Below are 24,332 nucleotides of genomic sequence, written 5' to 3'. Positions count from 1 at the left end.
ATACTAAATTTATTTGATATTAGGTCTCCTAAGAATAAGAATCTCAGCTAAATATTTTTTACTTTTCTATACTTTATTTAAGCTACAAATTAAGAATTTTTTCCCATGTCAGAACTTTATATATGTTATCCTTACTGGCAAAAAATATAATTTTAAAAAATAATGATTTCCTAACCATATGGATAGCGTTAGGGACTAGATCTGTAATTTCATTTTCATATGGAACTGTTTATTGGCTAACTCTATCAATGCATGCATAGTGCAACTTATCTTCCCAGTCTCTCTTTTCTTCCTTCATACTCACCAGATAGTTTGTCAGCTTTTAGATAAGTTGCTCATTGCATAGAGTGCTGATCCTCAAGTCAGGAAGACTTGAGTCCAAAGCCATCCATAGCAATAAAAAATATATATATATATGGAGTGTTCACAGAGTACTAATACCACAAATGTGAGGGATTTATAAGCCCTTGTCAGGGTTGTTCATCCACCTTTGCTGGCTACCTCTCACCCAACTCTCACCTATGACTCTGAAAAGCTGTAGCATGCATAATAGTCAAACCAAGGTAAAACCTTTACAAATGGGGTAACCCAGGTTGAAGGTAACCAGTAGATCTCAAACTCATTGACGAAGTTGGGAAGATTTCAATCTAAAGCTTGTGAAGATTTACCCCTGTGGAATGGTTAAATCAGAACAATTCATTCCAATGGCCATGAAGGTAGCTGAAGCAGATACCATGGACCACTTAGAGCTTCATCAGACAATGAAGATATCAAAGTTATTTACTGCATCCTGGGCTATTGCCAGTTGTCTTGACTTCTGTCCTGTTCCTGGACTTTGATAACATGGAAGACAGAATAAGGACAAGAATATCATACAACTCTACCTCATTTAAATTCAACTCATGCTCAAATAAAGATACTACACTTATGATATTATTGGTCTTCTTCAAAAAGTAAGGACAAATGGCAATAATAATAAGTAATACCAATGACAATGGGTTTTTAGAAACTAGTTTTAGCTCAAATCAATATAAATTCTCCACTGTACCAATGGATTGGTTAATCATGAAAAACCAATCCCTGAAATATTGGAGAGTCTTGATTAAGTTAAAAGGGTTATTTATGAAAAGCTAAAATATAAACACACCTTCCAAAGGGCATTGAGGGTGGACATTCCTGAGATAGGTAGGGATAAATTATAGTTGGGGATGGAGAATAGGCAGTCTCTTCCAGGGACAGGTAGGACACATAAGCAAAGTGTTTCAAGATGATTGGTAGCAATACCTGACTATAAGCCTGGTTGAAGTTGGCTTAAGCAGCTTTGCATAGCATTTTTGATAGATAGCTCAGCAAGGTCAGCCAGTAAACACTTTGAAGGCATCTTGAGAGTAAAAAATACTCTGGCTTACTGCAGTCTCCTGATTGGCTCTTTTTTGTTATTTCCAAATTTATTTCCCACCAATTATATGTAAGAACAGTTTTCAACATTTTTCAAAGAATTTTCAGTCTCAACTTCTCTCCCTTCCCACTTCTACCCCCATTGAAATGGCAAGCAATTGCATAAAGATTTTACATGTGTAATCATATTAAACATTTTCCATACTAATCCTTTTGTGGAAGGATTTGAGTAAAAAGAAAGTAAAAAAAGAAAGTAAATGTTTGCTTTGGTTTGGATTCAGACTCTACCAGTTCTTTCTCTGGAGGAAGATGGCATTTTTTTTTATCCTGAGTCTTCTGGGATTGTTTCAAATCATTGTATTTTTGAGAGTAGCTGTTATTTATTATTGTGCATTGTACAATATTCCTGTCACTGAGTACAAAGTTCTTCTGGTTCTACTTATTTCACTTTGCTTTAGTTTGTGTAAATTTGTCCATGTTTTTCTGTACTCTTTCTGCTCATCATTTCTACACAGTAGTATTCCATTACAATCATATATTATTATTATGACTTAGCCATTCCCCAATTGATGGTATCCCCTCAATTTCCAATTTTTTGCTCCAACAAAAAGAGCTGCTTTAAATATTTTTGTATGTATAAGTCTTTCCCTCCATTTCCCTCCCCCACTCTATTTGGAGTATAAACATAGTGGGGATATTTCTGTGTCAAAGAGTATATTTTGTCCTTTAGCCCTTTGAGCCTAGGTCTAAACTGCTTTCTGGAATCACTGAATCAGCTAACAACTCTCAAAACAGTGCCTTTCTTACCAATTGGCCTATTCTGCTTTTTAAAGTATTAATTTCATTACTATTTTTGTGACTCTTTTACCAAACTATAGATTTCTATTTTTTGTCATGATTTTCCTGCCTCAATCACTTTTCTTTTCCCAAATTTCTTCTATCTCTATTATTTGATTTTTTAAAAATTGTTTTAGATTCTCTATTAATTATTTTTGAGGTCAGGTATAAGATCAATTCATAATTTTCTTGGAGATTTGGGATGCAGTAGTGTTGAGTTTGTTGTCTTTTTTCCATGTCACCAAAATAATTTTCTACTTTGAGTTTCTTTTAATATAATGGAGGCCTTCCTACCCTTCTGTTGATATCAAGAGATTATCATTAGAGCATTGTGGCTGAACACTGGTTATCCTTCAAGTGGCAAGTCTATTTTCTTATTTTATATTTCCTTGTTGACATTTTTTACTCTTTTATTTTTAATCAATCCATGAAAAAAATAGTGCAGTAAATAATTTTTAAAATGTCATCTCTTACATATACACTTATATAAAAACATCAACCATGGTAAACTTCTATTTTTAGGTCATTCTGCGTACAATTGGTGTTACTTCCTCCCAGGCTCCTCTGCTTTATTCAAAGAAAGTTGACAGTCTAGGTAGAAGAATGCCACTCAATGCCTATATCCTTGACTTCTATAAACATGGCTCCCTGAAAGCATTAGAAGATGATAACAGGTAGGTAATGGTTTTTGTGATTAAGAATTAAAATTAATCCTAATTATATACAATAATTGTTTTTTTGTAGAGTTATGCCAAAGAGAACTAAATTAAGAACTGTTACCTTTTGCCTAGTAGTACACTCTTGCTGAAAGTTGACATATATACACTCTTGGAAATAATAGGTCTATTGAGTTAAGCATCACATTTATGTATGAATATGTGATTTCTTCAGTATTTAGAACTCCTCACTCAAGTCTCCTATGACTTAATGACTAAGTCCTTGAGAGGCCCTTAGAAATAAAGAATTCTTCCATAGCTATATAGTTAATAAATATCAGAGGGAAGATTTGAAAACAGGTTCCTGACTCTGAATGTAGCATGCTACTGAGAAGATTGAATTGATCCTATATTATTCATCATTGATCTCTAATTGTAATTGATTGCTTTTGTCCTGTAACTAAAGTTAAATTATGGTTCTCTATGACTTTGGTTCAGAATTCAGCTGGCTTGTAAAAAGTTAAATTTAAAAATCGATTTTTGTTGTTACTGTTAATCATTAATCTATTCTTGCCTCAAAGAATTAATCTATTTCTTAGGGCATGCATATGAACGTAAAGTCAGGTCTAATATACTTACATCACCAAGCTATCCTTGAAGGATTCCTGGATGGAAGTCCAAAAGTCTGGTCCACTATCTTTCACCTGAACTCACAGGAGAGAAGGAAGGGGTTGTTGCTAGCCCCTTATTACCAAACTAATCAATTATGTGGTCCTCAATCCCAGCTTGTTATCTACTTTATTCTGTTATTCATTCTATAGTCCCCCAAATCTATAAATGGGAAGCTGGCCTTTTTCTCAATGTCTTTGGAACAAATGGAGGCAAGTCATTGACTCGTTTACTGGCAAGTAGCATGCCCTTTTTTAATAGATGTTATCTTGCTCAGAGAGATATGCCTCCATTTACTTTTTTTCTTGAATTTCAACCATGAAACTATTGCTGTGTGCTACTATCTCTAAAATATATACTTAGAAATACAATTTAAAGAATTGAGGTGAGCATTCCATTTCTTAGAATGTTTAATTATAAGCAATGATTAATAAAATTTGCATTCTCAATTTTTTTGTTCTGTGGAGATAGCAAAGCTAACTTTTTGAAAAGTTAGTGATCCAAATTCTTGCCTTCCCTTTTCTTTGCTCAGTTCTTTATTGTGGGTGGAAAAGGGAAATCTCTAGAACTTATTAGTGAAGGAATTAATTTTATAGTCCATTGGGATTGTAGAGATTAGCTCTGTTCACATTTTGTAGAAGGGAAATAATTAAGGAATAATATGAGCACATTATCTGAAAACAGATAATGGCATCATCTCACTTGGTGATATCTGTTTCCATGGGTTCCATATTCATTTTTATGAAGAATATCCTGAGATTAACATGTTTACCTTTACCTCTCTCTTGAGGTATAGTCATTCATCTGTAGTTTCCTCTTGGACACTTGAATTTTATATCCTATGAACATTCTAAATTAGACATGTCTAAAAGAGTTCTTTCCCCCTTAAAAGTTCCTACTCTTTTATGATTTCCTCTAGTCCTGTTGAGAGCACTACTATTTTCTCAGTTATGTGGACTCAAAGTTTTGATGTTGCTCTCAGTTCCTCACTCTCTTTCACTCTAGAGAGCATCTGTTGCCAAATCTTCTGGTTTCTCCTTTCATAACACCTTTCTCATTCTCTCCAACCATATAGAATCAGCATCTCTTTCCTGGATTATTACAATATTTTTCTGTGTCTTCCTTCCATCCTCCATTGCTTCGATCCATTCTCCATTCAGCAGCCAACATGATTTTCTCTAAAGCATAGCTATGACTATATTATCTTCTTGCTCAATGAATAGCTGAGGCATTCTCTTCTGTTACCTAATTTTCCTTTCCATTTTCCTTATACTTCATAACCTTTACACACTGCAATCCAAATACACTGGCCTATTTGCATTTACTCAGATAATGTAAAAATGGAGATTTTAACCCCGGACTTCAATCCCCAGAAGTCCTTGCTCTAGTTCCCAAGGTGCCCTCTAATCTCACTGAGATCCTCACCTGGGGGAGATCAAAATGTCTACTTAAACTGGCTGTAAAGACTACTGAGCTCTCTTCCTGCTTCCGCTTCCAAAGACACGCATCTCTCAAGATGTAGTGTAAGTGAATGGGCCATTCGGCCCTCCTAGGCACGTGCTTTCTTATTTTGTATTTTCTTTATTTCTTAATCTTTAATAAACCTCATAAAAATATGATACTTCTAGCAGAGAAACTAATTTTAACTGCTACAATAAGATACTCCATTATTCATTGCCTCCCCTTTACCCTGACTGTCCTCCATGCCTGGAATGTTCTGACCCTTCACTGCACCTCTTAGTTTCCCTTGTTGCCTTCAAGACTCAGCTCATATCTCACTTTCTTCAGGAGGCCTTAGCCAATAAATCTTCTTGAATAACCTTCCCTCTATTTTATTATTTCTTGTTTGTGCCTCATTATTTATTGCTGTTTCTTCCATTAGAGAGAAAGATTTTTGAAAAGGCCTATTTTTTGCTTTTCTTTGTATCTATGGAACTTAGTATAGTGCCTAGCATCTATCAAGGACTTAAAAATGCTTGTTGACTATGTAGTAATAAGTTAGCTCAGTCAGAGTGAAATAGGCAAGGAAGTTCTAATAATCTGAATTATGTTGTATAGTGGGAGTTGATTAGAAAAGAAATTTCATAAATTTTATGCAAAATTTAAGGTATTTTCTTTAAAAGTTCTCTATTGGACACAATTTTTTATTATCAGATGGAAATAGTTTGAATTACTTTTATAATAAGTCAACCAACTCAACAAATATTTCTTAAATACTTACTATATCCCAAACAAAGAGACAGAACGATACAATGCATCAGAAGTTTTCTATGCAGCATGGTAGATGTGGGTTCATGACTTGCCTCTAACAATCCTGACTGAAGCATCCATTAATCTTCCATTATCCCGGGCACATTTCTAAGAATGTATATGGCAGAGAAAGTGCTTATCAGTGTTACTAAAGGGAATTACTCACTCTGGAGTTCCACATAAAAATGAAATCAGAGTCCCATCCCTATTCTCATTTCATGTGTCAAACACTGTGCTAGGAACACAGAGACAAATATGAGGCAGTCCTTGCCATGGGGGAGATAATAGTCTATCAGAGGAAATTATATGAATAGATATAGGCAGATGTAAAAGAGATACACGTTTATGGGGGAAGGCACAGTCATTAGCAGTTGAGGAGCTCATAAATAAGAAAAGACTTCATCAAGAAAGTTGCATTTAAAGTGAATCTTAAAGGAAACTAGAGAATCTAAGGGGTGTAGGTATAGAGGGGGTGTATTTCAGGTCAGTATATAAGGCATGAATATAGGAGAATACAGTACTGCTTGTAAGTAGGCTAGTTTGACTATAAACAGTCTATAAAAGGGAGTCCTAAGGCTTGAGAAGTCAATTGCAGTTAGGATGTTTGACTTCAAATGCCAATGAAAGAGTTTCTATTTGTTCTTAGAAGTAATATAGCGCCACTAGGATGTATTAAGTAGGGGATTGGCATGGCCAAACGTACACATTAGGAAAATTACTTTGCCAGCTACATGAAAGTCAATAGGAGCAGAAAAGAATTTGTGCCATAGAGAGCAAGTAAGAGACTTTTTATAGTTGGAGGTGATTAAGACTTTATGAAAGTGGGTAAAAAGAAAAGAATAGCTGTAAGAAGAGCTGTGGAGGTAAAGATCATGAGGTGTGGTAGCGGGCTGAACAAATGAGAATTTATTACTCATTTACATTTACTAGCTGTGTGAGCAGACTTCCGAATAATGGAGATAAATCAGAAGAAGCATGAAGGGTAGTTCAGAAAGAAGAGAAAAGAGATGGGATGACTTTTTAGAAGGTAATTGAATTAGTGCAGGCAGATGGTAAAAGGGAGTCTGTGTTAGGGTGCCAGTAGAAATAGAAAGGAAGAAATAAATATGAGATAGAATGTGTAGGTAGAATTAATAAGGATTGGCAATTGTTTGAGTATGAATGTTGAGAAAGAGTAAAAAAGTTATAGTTCACCAGTTCACTAGTCATCAGCCAAATGATCAAACTCAGAGAAGGATGGGAGGTAGAATGGAATGCATTGAGAGTAAGGGCGTGAAGAATGTTAGCCAGTTCAAGAACCAGTTTCATGTAGATCAGATAATTTGATAGAATGCATTGTGCTCAGTACACCTACAATTAAAGGCAGGCAGTGCTGTGGCCTCAGACAATGGGGATCCTTCATGCCTTGCCTTGGAAACTGTGAGAGGAGCTGAGAATGTGCCTGTTATATTCATTTTAACAAGTCAGGTAAAACTTTTTTTTTCATTTTTTATTGTCATGCAAAATACACTTCCAAGTGGTCATTGTTGTAAGAGCAAAGTCATACATAGCTAAAACTCCAAAATAGAATCAAATATTCGCTGATGTGAAAGATGGCTCCAACAGTTCTTTCTCTGGAGGTGAATAGCATCTCCCATCATAAGTCTCTCAGGATTGTCCCAAATCATTGCATTGCTGAGAGTAGCCAAGTTTTCACAGATAATCATCATCCAAGATTGCTGTTATTGTGTACAAGATTCTCCAAGTTCTGCTGATTTTGCTCTGCATCACTTTCTGTAGATCTTTGCAGCTTTTTCTGAAATCATCGAGCTCGTCATTTCTTACAGTACAATGGTTTTCCATTGCCAACATGTACCACAATATGTTCAGCCATCCTCCAACTGGTGGACATCTTCTCAATTTCCGATTCTTTGTCACCACAAAATTATTTTTGTTCAAGTAGGTCCTTTCCCCTTCTTTATTATCTCTGGAATTCAGATCTAATCATGGCATTTCAGGTAAAAACTTAAAAAGCATGTCATTAGAGATGAACAGATACAGTTGCAAGTTAACTTAATAAAAATAAAGAAAATGCTTTTTCAATACTTATTAATTTAGACATTTTATTTTGTTTAGGATCTCTGAAGGAGAAGCTTACATTTTGCTGAGAGGTTTTTCCCGCCTCCTTCAATCTATCAGGTACTCTGTCCACAAATTTTAGGCTGGGATAGCATTTGTTGTTGGATCCTTTCTAAGTGGGTCATTTTTTTTTGTTTTCCTTTTTGATGAGGTTTGAACTGGGACCCCTATGTTTATCCCTACAAAGATCAGAATATTCAGGAGAATCTTGCAGCTGCCTAGCCTTTCCGTGAAATCTCCTATCCTATATCCCCAGACATCCTATACAGCTGTCTTAAGGATATAATTTCTTAAACCTTTATCCAGAGATGTGGCAAGAGCACCTTTCTGATATATAGCACCCTTCCCAAATCTCCAAAGACAAGCAGATTCATGTTGTCCTGAGTATTAATTCGTAGATGTTGGTAATGGTAGGGGCTCTGAGTTGGGATGTTGCCTTTAGTTTGCATAGTGTCCCCATTGCTGTGGCTAGTGTTGTGTCCCCATAATTATCAGGCATTTCCCATAATCTAACAGGCAATGCTTTTCCTCCACCTGAGTAATTCAACTTACTGGAGGTCACTAGTTGTAGTCTTCAGGATTTTAGACCTGATTCAGTATCCCTGTTTAGTTCATTTATGATATTGATTAAATGCTTATTGTTTTCAAGAGACTGTACTAAACCCTGAAAGGTATGACAGAGAGTAGCAGAAAAGTGTGAAGATTTCCCCTCAGATGGGAAGCACTGAAAAGGAGACATTATTTTTGTTGGGGCAGGAGCTAGACTAAACATAGGGTTTGGGGGTCCTTGAAACTGAGAGAAGAAATTTAAATTTTCAATAGAATTCTCCTATTTCAAGACTTTAGTTTTCCTTGTATCCCCTAGAAATCTATGCTCTTTTGACAAGAGCCACTGTGTAAATAACCATCTTCCTAAGATTGCTTATATTTCTAATAACATTTCATCTTCAAATTGAGGACAAAGCCAAGGATTCTGGAGAAAGTTTTAAGATGGAAAAGACTATTTCTTATAATCTTAAAACCTTATCTAACCAGAGAGCTGAGAAGATAATTTTTCAAGGTTTATGTAAATTCATGACTCTCCCCTACCCTTTCTCTTGCAGTGTTTCCTTAAGGGAATTGTGTGAAGATGAGGATGACAATGTGGTGTTAGCATTTGAACAATTAAGCCACAGCTTCCACGAAAAACTTGAAAAAGTCTAAAGATCTTTTGCCTGGTGCCCATCATCTGAGACTTCTTTAAGTCCAGCCTCACTTTTGTACATATCCTCCTGCTTTGATAATGTGCATTTTTAATAGTTTGTTAGATCAAATTTCAATTTTGATTGTATGAGATTGTAAAATTTCACACTATTTTGGTTGTATAAGATTGTAAAATTTCAAACTAACCTTCAGATTCTATCCCAGGATGTGAGTCAGCTTTTATTCATTCCTTGAGTGGGGTTTAAGGGGTAAGGAGAGTCTCTATCTGTGAGGTCATTAGTGTAGGTAACTAGAGTGGAAGAAACTTTTCTCCACCTTACAGATTTGAAATATTTCCTGGGACACGGAGAAGTGACTTGGCCTCTGCCAAACAGCTAGTTGGTGTTAGACATAAGGCTTACACCCAAGTTTTCTTGACTCCAAGGCTGACCTTCTAACTATTGTACCAAACTGACTCTCAATTTACTCACATAGCCAAGGTATCATTCAGAGAAACTCCTCTAAGAACTCTGAAGAATTGAGACACTGGGCTTTGAATAACTTACCAATAGACAAGTTGCATTCCAGTTGCATAAAATAATGCTTTCTTCCAAGTAAAAAGTTGAATGTATTACACAGAAGGATATTTTAAAAAGAGGCTAATTTCCGTATTTTAAGGAAAAATGAACATATACCTTGAAGTGTTAGATCAACATTTTTTTCTTGACCTCAATCTGTGATTTTATCAGGTTTAGAGATCTTGCAGTGTGGAATCTCTTTCTAGTAGATCAGCAACTCATTTGTGCATTTATTCTTAGAGAATTGTCTGGATTTAATGCTAGATTTAACAATGTGCTGTGTAACCATGGGGTCACAAAACTAAGTAGATATCAAAAATAGGTCTTGAAACTACATCTCTTTTGACTGTAGACCAGTAATATGAAATAGCATTTTAAATTAAGTCCTATTTAGGTAAATTTTCAGTATAAGGAATACTTTCAGATTTTTTGTTGGCTGAGGGCATACATTTACTCAAATGTTTTGATGAAGAATTGATAATATATAAAAATAAAGATGATTTATCATGTTTTCCATGTGTTTCATGAATATACAAAAGTATTTGGTAGTAATCTATTAAGCAAAATTTCAGAGGGATCACCTACCTTTTATTCAGGAACATGTATGTGATATACGTATTACTAAACATAGTTCCTTTTGTCCTACCTCATTTACTCTAGCACACGAGCTGGTTCCAGGTTCTAGGCTTCTCCAATGAGCTTTAAATCAATATTTTAATCTGTGGACTAAAGGTTCATCCACTTCAATTTACTGCCTGGTTGACAAAAGCTCATGAAGCCTGGAGAGAATACCAATTTGTTTGTAAACTGAATATGGATCTATTTGTTCTCTCTTAATTGCTTAAACAAAGCTATCTATTATTGTTTGCAATTATTTTTCTGAAGTTGTGTTTTGAAGGGAGGCATACATCCCTTTCTCTGAGGCCAGTTTGATGCTTTGAACCTTTCAGCACTTTAGAAATGTGAAGGGGGGATTAGTGAAGAAAGATTTATTAGATGCCTGCTATGTAACAAGCATTGTGCTAAGAGGCTGATGGGTCAGTCTGGACTGGTTAAATTAACAGAGCAGGATAATTACATCAAGTCCTGCCATAAGAAGTAAGAGGGATTTACCCAAGCCTTAGCTAAGTAGCAATATTTGTTAACTTCTTCCCATTGTGATTTCCCCAGTTCATGTACCCATGACCTCAGATTCATGTGCGGATCTGCTGTGGCCATCATTAGCTCTGCCTCTCTGCTCAAATGTATTGACTTTATCAATACCACGATTACTGCACAGATTCTATAAAGGGGATGATCCTATAAAGTGGAACCTATGGTATGGGAAGGCAAGCTTTCGTTGTATCATCCATCTTCTGGTCCTAACTTTTCTGTCCATAACCATCTCCAGCTTCTACTCATTTGTCTCTGGTTGTGTTAGCTGGGAGTTTAAGGTCCTGCAAGTCTGAAGTCTAGCCTCTAAAAGTACCCTTGGCAGAACCAGGAAACCATTGTACACAGTAACCACAATATTGTGGAATGATCAAATGTGATAGACTTAGCTACTCTCATCAATACAATGATCTGGGAAAATTCTGAGGGATTTATGACAAAGAATTCTCTCCATCTCCAGAGACAGAACTGTGGGAGTCAGAATGCACATGAAAGCAGATGATTTTTCACTTGTTTATTTGGGTTTATGTTTGGGGGTTTGGGTTTTCAAAGATTATTCGCTTACAAAAATGAACAACATGGAAATATGTTTTGCATGATAATATACATATAACTCAGATTGAATTACTTGCCACTTGAGGAAGGGGGGGGAAGAAGGGGAGGATACAATCTGAATCATATAACTTTTGTGGAAATTTGTTATTATATGTAATTGGGAAAAAATAAAAAGTAAAATAAAGAATAAATTGAAAAGTACTCTTGATCACAAGAATGTCCAAACTGAGAGGGCTTTAAAAGGGCATAAAAATATTTTGATCCAAACTCAACTTCTCCTGCTCCCCATGGTGGGAGTGGTAAGTGATAAAATATCAAATCCAGATATAAGATGGTGTGAAGATTAAATTTAATTCTCCCCTGATTATAACAATGACAACACTTAACTCTCCCCTGATTGTGAAGTTTAAATTGTAACCCTTGTCTATTTTTAGATTTAATCCCCATAAATGTGAATACAGTACTTAAAAATTAAATATGGAGATCTACCCATTTTTATATTTTATCCCCAAAGGTGCAAACACTCCATTCACACTTGAATGAAGGAGGTCTGTGACCCACATGTGAGATAGTGGGTGACGAATCAAAATCAACTGACTGCATTCTGGGCAGTTCTAGAGCAGAGTGTCAACTATGATTGGTAGATGTAGAATTAAGGGAAGGCAGATGAAGTGATGCATGAGAAAATGCCTTTAAAAGGAGCTGTTACTTCCTGTGAGAATTCAATTCTAAAAGTTTTCAAGTTGAGGTTGGTGAAGAGGGGCAGAAGAATCTGCTGACTGGACAGACACATGGTGAGTGAAAAGCTAACTCTTAATTGCTGGTTTTCTTGGAAGAGACTGGCCTCAGGAAAGACCTACTCCTCTTTAGAAACTTCCCAGATCCTCGGCTTTCCCAAGACTATAAAACTAACTCTCCTTGCCCAGGGGGCCAGAGATAAAGTATTTAGTGCTCAGGCTAGATATCTTACCTTATCCTCTCTCTGATTTTCTTACTTCACCCTTTCTACATTTTGTAAACAAATTATAAAATAAACCTCTTTGGAATTAATTAAATTCCTGGCAACCAAACTCATATAATATCAAGTACAAACCTTTAAAAATTAAACCTCGTTTTCCCCTTACATTGGTTTTTATCTCCTTCCATTCTCTAGATCTAGAAGGTCACTCATAACTTATCCTCCATATGAATATCCCATTGGTATCTTGATCTCATACCTAAAATCTATTCTCATTTCTATCTACCTCTCTTGGTTATCTTATTTTGGTTCTCCCCGATCTCAAATCCTTGGTGTTATGTTTTACATCTTTATTATCCCCCAAATCTAATGAATCTTAATTAAGATGAAATGAGAAGGAATTATAATAAGAAATTAGAAAATAAAGCTATCACTCTTTGCAGATGATATGATGGTATAATTAAAGAAACCTAAAGAATCAACCAAAAAAACTAGATTGCTGAGGTCATTTACTGCTAATGTATTCCAATGATCGACCTTTCTATGTCTTAGTCAGTAACACATTGTTTTGAGAATTACTGCTTTATAGTATAATTTAAGATCTGGTACCACTAGGACACCATCATTCACATTTTTTTCATTAGTTCCTCAGAAAATGATTATTGTATCAATATGTAAAAATGAGTAAATGAACCTATAAGCATAACTTTAATAATGGTCCTCTCTTCCCCAGTTTTAGTGGCTTTTCCAAATCAGTTTAGCATTCAAGGCCTTTTTTTCCCCCCCTAACAAGCTTTGTTTAAAAAAAAAATCAAAATAAAACCTTGTTGACTTGATAGAATGAATCCCTGAATAAGGAATTCACTACCTTCTCCTTAGGGTTGATAGATTCCAAACACCATTGTCCCTTTAGAATAACTTTTGCTTCTCAAGAAGTCAAGACAGAAAAATCAGTAGTAACAATCAGAGGGGGGAAAATCCTGAACCATATTTTATTTTCTTCCAGTAATCTTGAAAGTCAACATTACCACATGATACTTGCTCTTCCTTTACTGAGGGATTTTTCTCAACATTCCTTCAGAAGATATTCTTACTCTCCTCAAATCCTACATACTTTCTAGCAAATGTGATTTTTCAAAAATGATATCACCAAACTAAGTTTTTTTTTCTTTCTCAAGAGTTTTAAGCCTAAGGTATAGACCAATCTCCTTAATGAACATGGATGCAAAAATCTTAAATAGGATACTAGCAAAAAAACTCAAGCAAGTCATCATGAGGGTTATTCATAATGATTAGGTGGGATTTATATGAGGAATGCAAGGATGGTTCAATATTAGGAAAACCATCCACATAATTGACCATATCAACAAGGAAACCAACAAAAATCAAATGATTATCTCAATAGACAAAAAAGCCTTTGACAAAATACAACATTCATTTCTATTGAAAACACTAGAAAGTATAGGAATAGAAGGTCCTTTCCTAAAAATAATAAACAGTATATATCTAAAACCATCAGCAAATATCATCTGCAATGGGGATAAACTAGATGCACTCCCAATAAGATCAGGAGTGAAACAAGGATGCCCATTATTACTTCTATTATTTAACATTGTATTAGAAATACTAGAAGTAGCAATTAGAGAAAAATAAATTGAGGGTATTAAAATTGGCAATGAGCAGACCAAACTACCACTCTTTGCGGATGATATGGTGGTCTATTTAAAGAATCCTAGAAAATCAACTAAAAAGCTAGTGTAAGTAATCAACAATTTTGGCAAAGTTGCAGGATACAAAATAAACCCACATAAGTCATCAGCATTTCTAAATATCTCCAACACATCTCAGCAGCAAGAATTAGGAAGAGAAATTCCATTTCAAATCACCCTAGACAATATAAAATACTAAGGAATCTACCTGCCGAGACAAATATAGGAACTCTATGAGCACAATTACAAAACACTTTCTACACAATTAAAACTAGATCTAAACAATTGGAAAAACATTAACTGCTCATGGGTAGGATGAGCTAACATAATAAAAATGACCATCCTACCCAAACTTATTTACTTACTTAATACCATATCCATCGAACTACCAAAAAAATTTTTTTTTACTGAATTAGAAAAAAAAAACATAACAAAGTTCATTTGGAAGAACAAAAGATCAAGGATATCCAGAGAAATAATGAAAAAAATGTGAAGGAAGGTTGCGTTGCAGTCCCAGATCTCAAACTGTACTATAAAGCAGTGGTCATCAAAACAATATGGTACTGGTTAAGAGATGTGAATCTTAAAATTTCTCAGAATTGTGAATCTTAAAAATTCTCAGACTCTACCTTAGAAAATTTTTGGTTAAGGCTGCTATCCACTTATTTTTCAATGATGTTACTTAGTCAAGAATGTAGGTGGGAACTCTAACATTACTCCACCTATACTTAGGCACACTTTAGGGGAAGATAAAGTTGTAAACTCCTGATTGAACAATGAAAAGTCCCCAACCCATACTTAAAGTGAAGCAAGAACCCTTGAGCTAGGTCTATTTTTAGAGCTAATACAAAGGGGTGCTAAGTACCTATGAAGATCAAATTAATCAGGTAACTTGCAAAGGGCAAGATTAGTCTACTCAGGTGTGAATTACTCAAAAGTTTTGTCTACTCAGGAGTGAATTAAGAATGGTCAGTCCTTTGGAAAACATCTACTGTGATTGGTAGAAGTAGAAACTTAGGGGAGGTGACATAGGAGAAAATTCTCTTTAAAAGGAGGTCAGAAAGGCCTCTGAGGTTAATTCAGCTTTGAAGATGAATTGGAGGCTGGTCTCTCTCTCCATGGCTGAAGTTAGTTCAGCTTCCTGAGCTAAACAGGAGGGTCTCTCTGAACACTAGAATCTTGCTTGGGACAAATCTTGTGGTGAGTTGATAAAAGACAGACTAGACTCTCTCTTAAGGCTCAGGTATTCTCTCTCCTTTTTCTTAATTCCTTTATTTGTATTAATTAAAATCTCCATAAAACCCAACTGACTTGGGTATATTTCATATTTGGGAATTTTCCCATAACGACCACTTTATTTTTAATATAAAATCAAGACACTAAAAATTATCTTTACAGTTTTGGCAATTCAAAGTCTTGAAACCATATTTTCATGGTCACAGTTTAAGGCAATCACTCTTTTGTCTGTAACAGAGACAGACAGGAGGATCAGTGGAATAGACTTGGGGTAAGTGACCTCAGCAAGATAGTCTATGATAAGCCCAAAGATCCCAGTTTTGGGAACCAAAATCCACTATTTGATAAAAAGTGCTGGGAAAGTTGAAAGTCAGTATGGGAGAGAATAGGTTTGGATCAATATCTTACACCCTACACCAACATAAATTCAGAATGGGTGAATGACTTGAACATAAAGAAGGAAACTATAAGTAAATTAGGTGAACACAGAATAGTATACATGTCAGATCTTTGGGAAAGGAAATATTTTAAAACCAATCAAGACTTAGAAAAAATGACAAAATGTACAATAAATAATTTTGATTACATCAAATTAAAATGTTTTTTGTACAAACAAAACCAATGCAACCAAAATCAGAAGGGAAGTAACAAATTGGGAGACAATCTTCATAACAAAAACCTCTGACAAAGGTCTAATTACTCAAATTTATAAAAAACTAAATCAATTGTACAAAAAAATCAAGCCATTCTCCAATTGATAAATGGGCAAGGGACTTAATAGGCAATTTTTAGGTAAAGAAATCAAAACTATTAATAAGCACATGAAAAAGTGTTCTAAATCTCTTATAATCAGAGAGATGCAAATAAAAACAACTGTGAGGTATCACCTCAAATGTAGCAGATTGGCTAACATGACAGCAAATGAAAGTAATGAATGCTGGAGGGGATGTGGCAAAGTCGGGACATTAATGCATTGGTGGTGGAGTTGTGAATTGATCCAACCATTCTGGAGGGCAATTTGGAACTATGCCCAAAGGGTGCTAAAAGACTGTTTGCCCTTTGACACAGCCATATCACTGCTGGGTTTATACCCCAAAGAGATTATAAGGCAAAAGACATGTATAAGAATATTAATAGCTCTGGTTTTTGTGGTGGCAAACAATTGGAAAATGAGGGGATGCCCTTCAATTGGGGAATGGCTGAACAAATTCTGGTATCTGTTGGTGATGGAATACTATTGTGCTAAAAGAAATAATAAAGGGGAAAAATTCCACCAGAACTGGAACAAAGTCCAGGCAGTAATGCAGAGTGAAAGGAGCAGAACCAGGAGAACATTGTACACTGAGACTGATACACGATATTACAATCGAATGTAATGGACTTCTCCTTTTGTGGCAATGCAATGACCCTGAACAACTTGGAGGGATCTATGAGAAAGAACACTATCCACATTCAGAGGAAAAACAATGGGAGCAGAAACACAGAAGAAAAGCAACTGCTTGATTACATAGGTTGAGGGGATATGGTTAGGGTTGTAAACTTTAAATGATCATCCTAGTGCAAACATCAACAACATGGAAATAGGTTCTGATCAAGGACACATCTAATACCCATTGGAATTGTGTATCAGCTATGGGAAGGGATGAGGTAGGAGAGGGAGGGATAGAATATGATTCTTGTAACCAAGGAATAATTTTCTAAATTGACTAAATAAAATTTTAAAAAGAATATTTTTTAAAAAGAGTTTTAAGTCTGTTAGGGTCCGGGTTTTCGCCCACCACCAAGGAAGACCCATAGACAATGCAATCGAGCAAAAGGGTCATTTATTGAACTGGCACACATCAGTGGAAACTCAGCCAAAAGAGTTCCGATTTCCCTCCTGAGGACTGGAACTTAAATACCTTCCAGCATGTATGGCCCCCCTTCCAGTCCTTTATCTGTTACATACCATTGTTGGAACTTTGCCGGTAAGAATGGCTCCCCTCAGCCCTTATCTGTTACATACTATTCTTGGAACCTTGATATTTTTATGTTACTGGGGTCTGTTTGGCCTCTAAGTTCTTATCTGGTACCCACTGCTGCTGGGATCTTGGCATATTTATGGTTCTGAACTTCCAAGGCCAGGCAGTTTCCTGCTCAGGCCTCCCTCATTTCTCACTTCTTTTTCTCTTAGGAGGCAGAGGGAAGGCCTGCCCGCTGAGGCAGTTCGTAGCCCTCAGCTCGGGGCTTGATGGTGGCTAGGGGTGGATACTGTTGTCCGAGGGCCTCCAGCCCGTCTTTCACGAATGAAGCAAGGCAGTTAAAAATGCAGGGGCCAAATATTAAGAGTAGGGTTAAGATTATAAGGGGTCCTATAAGGGATGTGACTAGGGTAGTGAGCCAGGGAGAAGAGTTGAAAAGGTGGGCATACCTCCTTTCACTGGGCTTCTAGACCTTCTCCTAGCTTGCTCAGGGAATCCCTGATAATCCCCGAATGGTTAGCATAGAAGCAGCATTTTCCCCCAAGTCTGCACAGAGGCCTCCTTCCTTAAGGAAGAGGAGGTCCCAGGCCTCGTGGATTTTGAAGGGCAATGGCGGCCAAGGAGGCATGGGATTTCTCAAGGAAGTTAACAGAGGATTCCAGCCTAACTATACCCTCATCGACTGCCTTACGGAGGTGGTGGTACCCCTGAGCCTGCGTGGTGAGGGCTGCGATGCCCACCCCTGACCCTGTTGCTGCTAAGAGGGTGACCACGGTGATGGCGATAGGAACAGGTTCTCACTTCCATCGCCCAGACGATATGTGGTCCCATGTTTGAAGGAGGTTCTGCTCAGCATAGTAGGTCCCTCGGGGTACTATTGTGACGGGGGTACAGAACTCGCAGTGGGCAGTGAGGGAGTTAGAGGAGACCCAGGGCTGCAGGCCAGAACGGGAGCATAGCCAGTGCGCTCCTGCGGTGGGATAAGGTATCTCCTGGTTGAGGGATACTCCATAGTTGAGCAAAGGTGGGGGTCGGGGTGGCTTGATCTTCCCACTACACAGTTACAGCGCCCGATCACTGCAGAAAGGGTTAAGCCATGGCCCGGTTTCCAGGGCCCGTTTTGCTCCAGTGGCCCTGTGGGGGGTTTTCTTCCTGTGAGATGTCACAAGAGGCATTCAGGCCAAAGGCCTCGTAATAGGGCGGTTAGGTGAGGAATGATTGAGGGCCAAAAAGGAGCCTTGTATAGGGAAAAAGGAGGTTGCCCCATCCCAGGTGGTGAAGGGGAACTTTGGCGGCAGGGGTGGAGTTCAGGGGCCGCGAGACAGTGGTCTCTTGCAGGGAGGGAGAATTGCTGGTTTCCCACAGGAGGGAAGGCCCTGTAAGGGGAGGGTTTGGGGGTCCTGGCCGAACTGGGGTTAAATACGAGATTGCGTCCCACTGGGTGTGAGGGGAGGGCCAGGGGCTCTTTTTTGATCAGGATAAGCCCCCCTGGGTCAGTTCCTCATACATACGCTCTAAAACCCCAGGTCCTCCCTAGGAGCCAGCCCTGGTCTTGGGGATTTAGGACGGTTATATTCAGGAACCAGCAGTTCCCTGGCATTGCTACTACACCACTGCCCATTCCACTGGACCAAGGAATCACACCGCGAGGGCTACATCCCAGAGGGGACCAGGTTAGGAGTAACGAGGAATCAGGGGCCAGGACGCTGCAGGCTGTGGCTGCGGTTTCACACCCCCAGTAAGTACAATAAAATTGGTTGGGAGAGTTACAATAGGATCGACCGGGGTTTGAGGCTGGACATACATAATAATAAAAAAGAAAGACCTAATGCCTGCGCCATCGCAGTTAATGGCAGTGAGAGCTTGGCAGGGTGTAAAGAGGAAGTTTGGAGAATCAGGAGTCGTGATGGAGGCAATAGTCGTTGAGGTGTCCCAGCTGACGAGGGTCCATTTCCATGGCTGGTGGGAGACGCCTGCCTGTAGAACAGAGAGAAGGCAAGCAAGAAAAAAGGAGGGCGAAGGGAAAGTCATGCTGTCCGGTGAAGTTTAAGCTTCAGAGCAGTGTCGGGATGGGAAGTGGCCGTCCAGACTTTGGTAGCCTCTTGTGGGTCTGCGGTGGCCTCTGGTGGGTCTGCGGTGGCCTCTTGTGGGTCTGTGGTGGCCTCTTGTGGGTCTGCGGTGGCCTCTGGTGGGTCTGTGGTGGCCTCTGGTGGGTCTGCGGTGGCCTCTGGTGGGTCTGCGGTGACCTCTTGTGGGTCTGTGGTGGCCTCTGGTGGGCCTGCAGTGGCCTCTGGTGGGTCTGCGGTGGCCTCTGGTGGGTCTGCGGTGGCCTCTGGTGGGTCTGCGGCTCTCACATGGGAGTGGTGGATCCAAGGGCCAATTCCGTCGACCTTAAGGGCTGAGGGGTGACAAAGAGGGTTACATAGGGTCCCTTCCACCATGGCTGAAGGATGGCCTTGTGGTGTCGCTTAACCCAGACGAAATCCCCGGGTTTAAAGGGATGGGGGTCGTGGGGAGGAGGTTGGAACCGTGCGTGGAGCCTTGGCCAGAGGTCAGACAGGATCTGAGAGAGGGAGAGAACAAAGTCCTGTAATGAGGGACTACAGGGGGTCAAATTCAGGAAGGCAGAGAGGATGGGGGAAGGGGGGATTGAACCATAAAGGATCTCATAAGGGGTGAGGGAGAGGGGCCCAGGGGTATTTCGGGCTTTAAAAAGGGCCAGGGTAGGAGCGTCACCCAGTCCCGGCCAGTCTCCAGGGTGAGTTTAGTAAGGGTCTCTTTTAGGGTCCGATTCAATCTTTCTACCTGCCCTGAACTCTGGGGGTTATACTCACAGTGTAATTTCCATCTGACCCCGAAACCCCCTGCCAGCGCCTGTAAGGTCTTGGTCACAAATGCAGGGCCGTTATCTGAGCCTAGAGAGGAGGGCACCCCGAACCGAGGGATTATTTCTTCCAGCAAAATCTTAGCGACTGCCTGGGCAGTTTCAGTCTTTGTTGCAAAAGCTTCAGGCCACCCTGTGAAGGTATCTACAAGAACTAGGAGATACCGGAATCCAAACTTTCCAGGGCGTACTTCAGTGAAATCGAGTTCCCAGTGTTCACAGGGTTGCCGCGGAGGCAGGTTCCAGGGTGTGAGTTCGGGTTCGCTGGCCGGGTCAGCTGGCAGGCGGTGCACTTGTTGACCAATTCTGTTAGGAAGGACCGAGAGCCTTGGAAATGAATCCGTCCTTTCCGGAGCAGTTCCTGGAGCTTGTTAGCACCCATGTGTGTGAGATAGTGGAGGTGGGTGGTCAAAAGCTGACCAGAAATTCTAGGTAAAAGCAAGTTACCCGCAGGGTCCTGGAATAAAGACCCAACTGGTCATCCCTCCTTCCCTCTTATCCATTGACGGTCACTGTCCGAATATTGTGGAGGGTCCAGTGGGGGGTTTGGGATGAGGGATGGGGGGCTCCGTGGCTCCGGGCTGGCCTGGATGGGCAGCACTAGGGTCTGGGCCAGGTCTCGCATTGCCGTTGCCTTAGCTGCCTCGTCTGCCCAGTGGTTTCCCATGGCGGGGAGGGACGAGCCACTTTGGTGTCCAGGGTGTGGACAACGGCAACTGCACGGGGCTCCCAGACGGCTGCGAGGAGATCCTGGATGTCCTCGAGGTGGGCCACCGGCCTCCCAGCTGAAGTGACAAACCCCCTTTCCCAGTATATCGGTGCATGCACATGCAGGGTCGCGAAGGCGTAGCGACTGTCTGTGTATATAGTGACTCGCTTGCCCTTTGCCGCCCGCAAGGCTGCTGCCAAGGCAACCAGTTCAGCTTTCTGTGCGGACGTCCCCTCGGGGAGGGAAGCGTCCCAGATGATCTGGCCAGTGTGATCTACTACCGCGGCTCCAGCTCTCCTGCCTTGTGGGGACATGAAGCTGCTGCCATCGGTGAAAAGGATGAGGTCCGGACTGGCCAGAGGGACATCCTTGAGGTCAGGGCGTGCAGATATCGATTCCACAAGGATCTCTTGGCAGGAGCGCGTCTCGGTGTTGTCATCCCCAGTGGGGAGAAGCGTGGCGGGGTTCAGGGTGGACACTACCCGGAAGGACAGCGGAGCCTCATTCAGGAGGAGTGACTGGTAGTGGGTCAGCCAAGCGTGGGACAGCCAGCGCGCCGGAGGCTGGCGGAGGACGCTCTCAATGGTGTGCGAGGTGGCGATGAGAAGCGGCTGGCCATGTGTGAGTTTGTCGGCATCCTTGACCAGGAGGGCCACTGCTGCGATGATGCGGAGACAGGAAGGCCATCCCGCCGAGACTGGGTCGAGCCGTTTGGACAGGTAGGCCACCGGCCGGTCCCAGGGTCCCAGTTTCGAGTGAGGACCCCTTTTGCCACCCCCCAACATTTGTCAATGAACAGCTGATAGGGTTTCTCTGGGTCAGGAAGGGCTAGGGCCGGGGCCTGCAGTATAGCCTTCCGGAGGTCCTGGAAAGCTATTTCCATGTCCTCTGTCCAGACCCAGTTTGAGGTTTCCCGGGCAGCAGCATAGAGGGGTTTTGCTGTCTCTGCAAAGTTGGGGACCCAAAGATGACAGTATCCCACAGACCCCAGGAATTCCCATACCCACTGGGGCGACGAGGAGGTGAGGATGGAGAGGATGGCCTGGGTCATGGCTGGGTTAAGCCAGCAGAGACCATCGTGCAGGCCATAGCCAAGGAAGGTGACCTCCCCGCGGGCTATGTGTGCCTTCTTGGCCCTGACTGGATAGCCAGATAGCCAGCGGCCTCGAGGCAGAGCAAGAGGTCCCTTGTAGCCTCCTTGCAGGATTCCTCTGTGGGAGAGGGGATCAGCAAGTCATCTACATATTGTAGGAGAGTCACGGTAGGGTGGAGTCAGCAAAAAGGTTTCAAGTCCTCCGCGTTGCTAAAGATGGTCGGGCTCAGTTTTAGCCCCTGGGGCAGGTGCCCCCAGGTGAGTTGAATGGTTGAGTGGGTTTCAGGGGAGAACCACTCAAAAGTGAAGATGAGCTGACTGACAGCATCCAGAGGGAGGGTGAAGAAGGCATCCTTTAGGTCCAAGGTAGTGTACCAGGTCAGGGAAGGGTGTAGATTGCTAAGGAGAGTATATGGTTTTGGGATGGTGGGGTGGACATCCTCCACCCACTTGTTAACTTCACGCAAGTCCTGAACAGGTCTGTAATCCCCCATGCCTGGCTTATGGACAGGGAGGAGTGGGGTGTTCCATGGGGATTTGCAAGGCGTGAGGATCCCGGAGGCCAGAAGGCACTTAATGTGAGACTGGATGCCGTCTCTGGCCTCAGCTGGCATTGGGTACTGTTTTACCCATATAGGGGTGGCCCCACTCTTGAGGGGGATGATAATGAGTGGTTGATTTATGGCCAACCCAACTCCGGAAAGTTCAGCCCAGACCTTAGGAATGGAGTCCACCCACGGCCGCACATGGGGGGGGGGGGCAGAATGTCTGGAGGGGCTGGGTCTGAATATAGAAGGTGTTCACCCTGGAGGGATAGAGTCAGGACCATGAGGGGGACCCCTGAGTCATCTGTAAGGGACACGGTCCCACAGGAAAAGTGAATATGAGCCCCGATCTTGTGGAGGAGATCCCACCCGATAAGGGGAACAGGGCTCTCAGGGATGACGAGGAAGGAATGAGAAACTTGGTGGGCTCCTAGGTTGACAGTCCACTCTGTGGTCCAGGGGTATCAGCTGGAACTCGTCACCCCTTGGACCAAGGAGGTTTTGCAACTGGTCTTCCCTAAGGGAGACAGGAGGATGGAGTGTTCGGCTCAGGTATCCACAAGCATGGGAAGGGGTTTCCCCTCAATGTAAGCCGTTACCCAGGACTCAGGGAGGGGACCTGAGACCCGTCCCCTTCAGTCATCCTCAGCAGGGGCAATAATGTTCCTATTGGGCCAGCCCCAATCTGCGCTGGAGGGGCTATCTCAGTGCCTTGGGGGAGGGGACCCTGCTGGCCTTGCCTCATCCCGCCTTGTGTTTTCTGGGGGCAGTGATGCGGCCAGTGGCCAATTTTCCCACAGAGGAAACAGGGGCCCTGTGGGAGTCACTCATATGGTTGCCCACCAGGGGTAGGGGCCTGGGTTAAGGCTGCCATGAGGACCCGGGTTGTCTGTTGTTGGGTCCGCATCAATTGCTTCCTAGTCTTTTCTTCCCTAGACTGAAGGTCCTGTAAGCTCTTGAGTTCCCGGTCTTCGGCCTCTTTTTGTCTCTGTTCCTGTCTAGCAATGTTCTCTTGTCTCAGTCGGTCAGCTTGCTCCTCAGGGGTTTTGTGGGAGTTAAAAACTTTCTCTGCTACCTTAAGTAATTCGGTTAATGACTGGGCTGTAAATGCATCAGCCCTCTGGAGCTTGCTGTGACTATCAGGGGCTGACTGATTGACAAAAGCAAGAAGAACAGCTGTCTGGCTATTGGGCGCTGTTGGGTATACAGGGGAATAGATGCGGAAAGCTTTCTGCAGCCGCTCAAGAAACGTGGCAGGGGTCTCCTTGGGGCCCTGCCTAAAAGAATCAATTTTAGGCAAATTAGTGGGTTTGCGAGCTGCTGCCCGAAGCCCAGCAAGGAGAGTCTGGCGATAGGACTGAAGAAGCTCCCTACCTTGATCAGTGGTGAAGTTCCAGTCAGGCCACTTGGTGGGGAACGCCGTGGCGAGGCATGCTGGGTCAATGGTGGGTCTCCCATTGTCCTCGAGAACCAGCTTTTTACCTTCAGCGGTGATCCGGTCACACTCTTCACTAGTGAGGAGCATGTGGAACAACTGCTGACAGTAATCCCAGGTGGGAATATGGGTGAGAAAAATAGACTTGACCTGGTCTATTAGCTTTTGGGGCTGCTCAGAGAAGGGGGTATTTTGGTGTTTCCAATTATACAAGTTGGAAGAAGTGAAAGGCCAGTACTGGAAAACAAGGGTACCCAATTCTGTCATGGGCCCAACAGTGCAGACTGGTAGGATGGTGGTAGAGGAGGGGATTTCTGCTGGAATGGGAGGTGGCTGCTGCATCGAAGACACTCGGCCTCTGGTGCAGTGAGCTGGAGGGGGGCTGGGCAAGCCTGCTCCCTACATGG

At 41.4% G+C, this 24,332-nt stretch overlaps 1 protein-coding gene across 2 annotated transcripts in view; it reads left to right on the top strand.

Annotated features, from left to right (window-relative positions):
- The window catches only part of LOC100021416 (probable ATP-dependent RNA helicase DDX60), a 114,148-nt gene extending 103,951 nt beyond the window's left edge, over positions 1-10,197 (top strand). For both annotated transcript variants that reach the window (XM_056802872.1, XM_007496138.2), the window contains exons 36-38: positions 2,758-2,909; positions 7,926-7,988; positions 9,032-10,197. In XM_056802872.1, the coding sequence (XP_056658850.1) occupies positions 2,758-2,909; positions 7,926-7,988; positions 9,032-9,131 (315 nt within the window). In that variant the 3' untranslated portion in view covers positions 9,132-10,197. The remainder of the gene's footprint in view (positions 1-2,757; positions 2,910-7,925; positions 7,989-9,031) is intronic.
- Positions 10,198-24,332: the final 14,135 nt, after the last annotated feature.

This window comes from Monodelphis domestica, chromosome 6, assembly GCF_027887165.1.
Source record: "Monodelphis domestica isolate mMonDom1 chromosome 6, mMonDom1.pri, whole genome shotgun sequence".
Lineage (NCBI taxonomy): Eukaryota > Metazoa > Chordata > Mammalia > Didelphimorphia > Didelphidae > Monodelphis > Monodelphis domestica.
The sequence above is the reverse complement of the archived record's forward strand: the minus strand, read 5'-3'. Positions and strand labels throughout refer to the sequence as shown.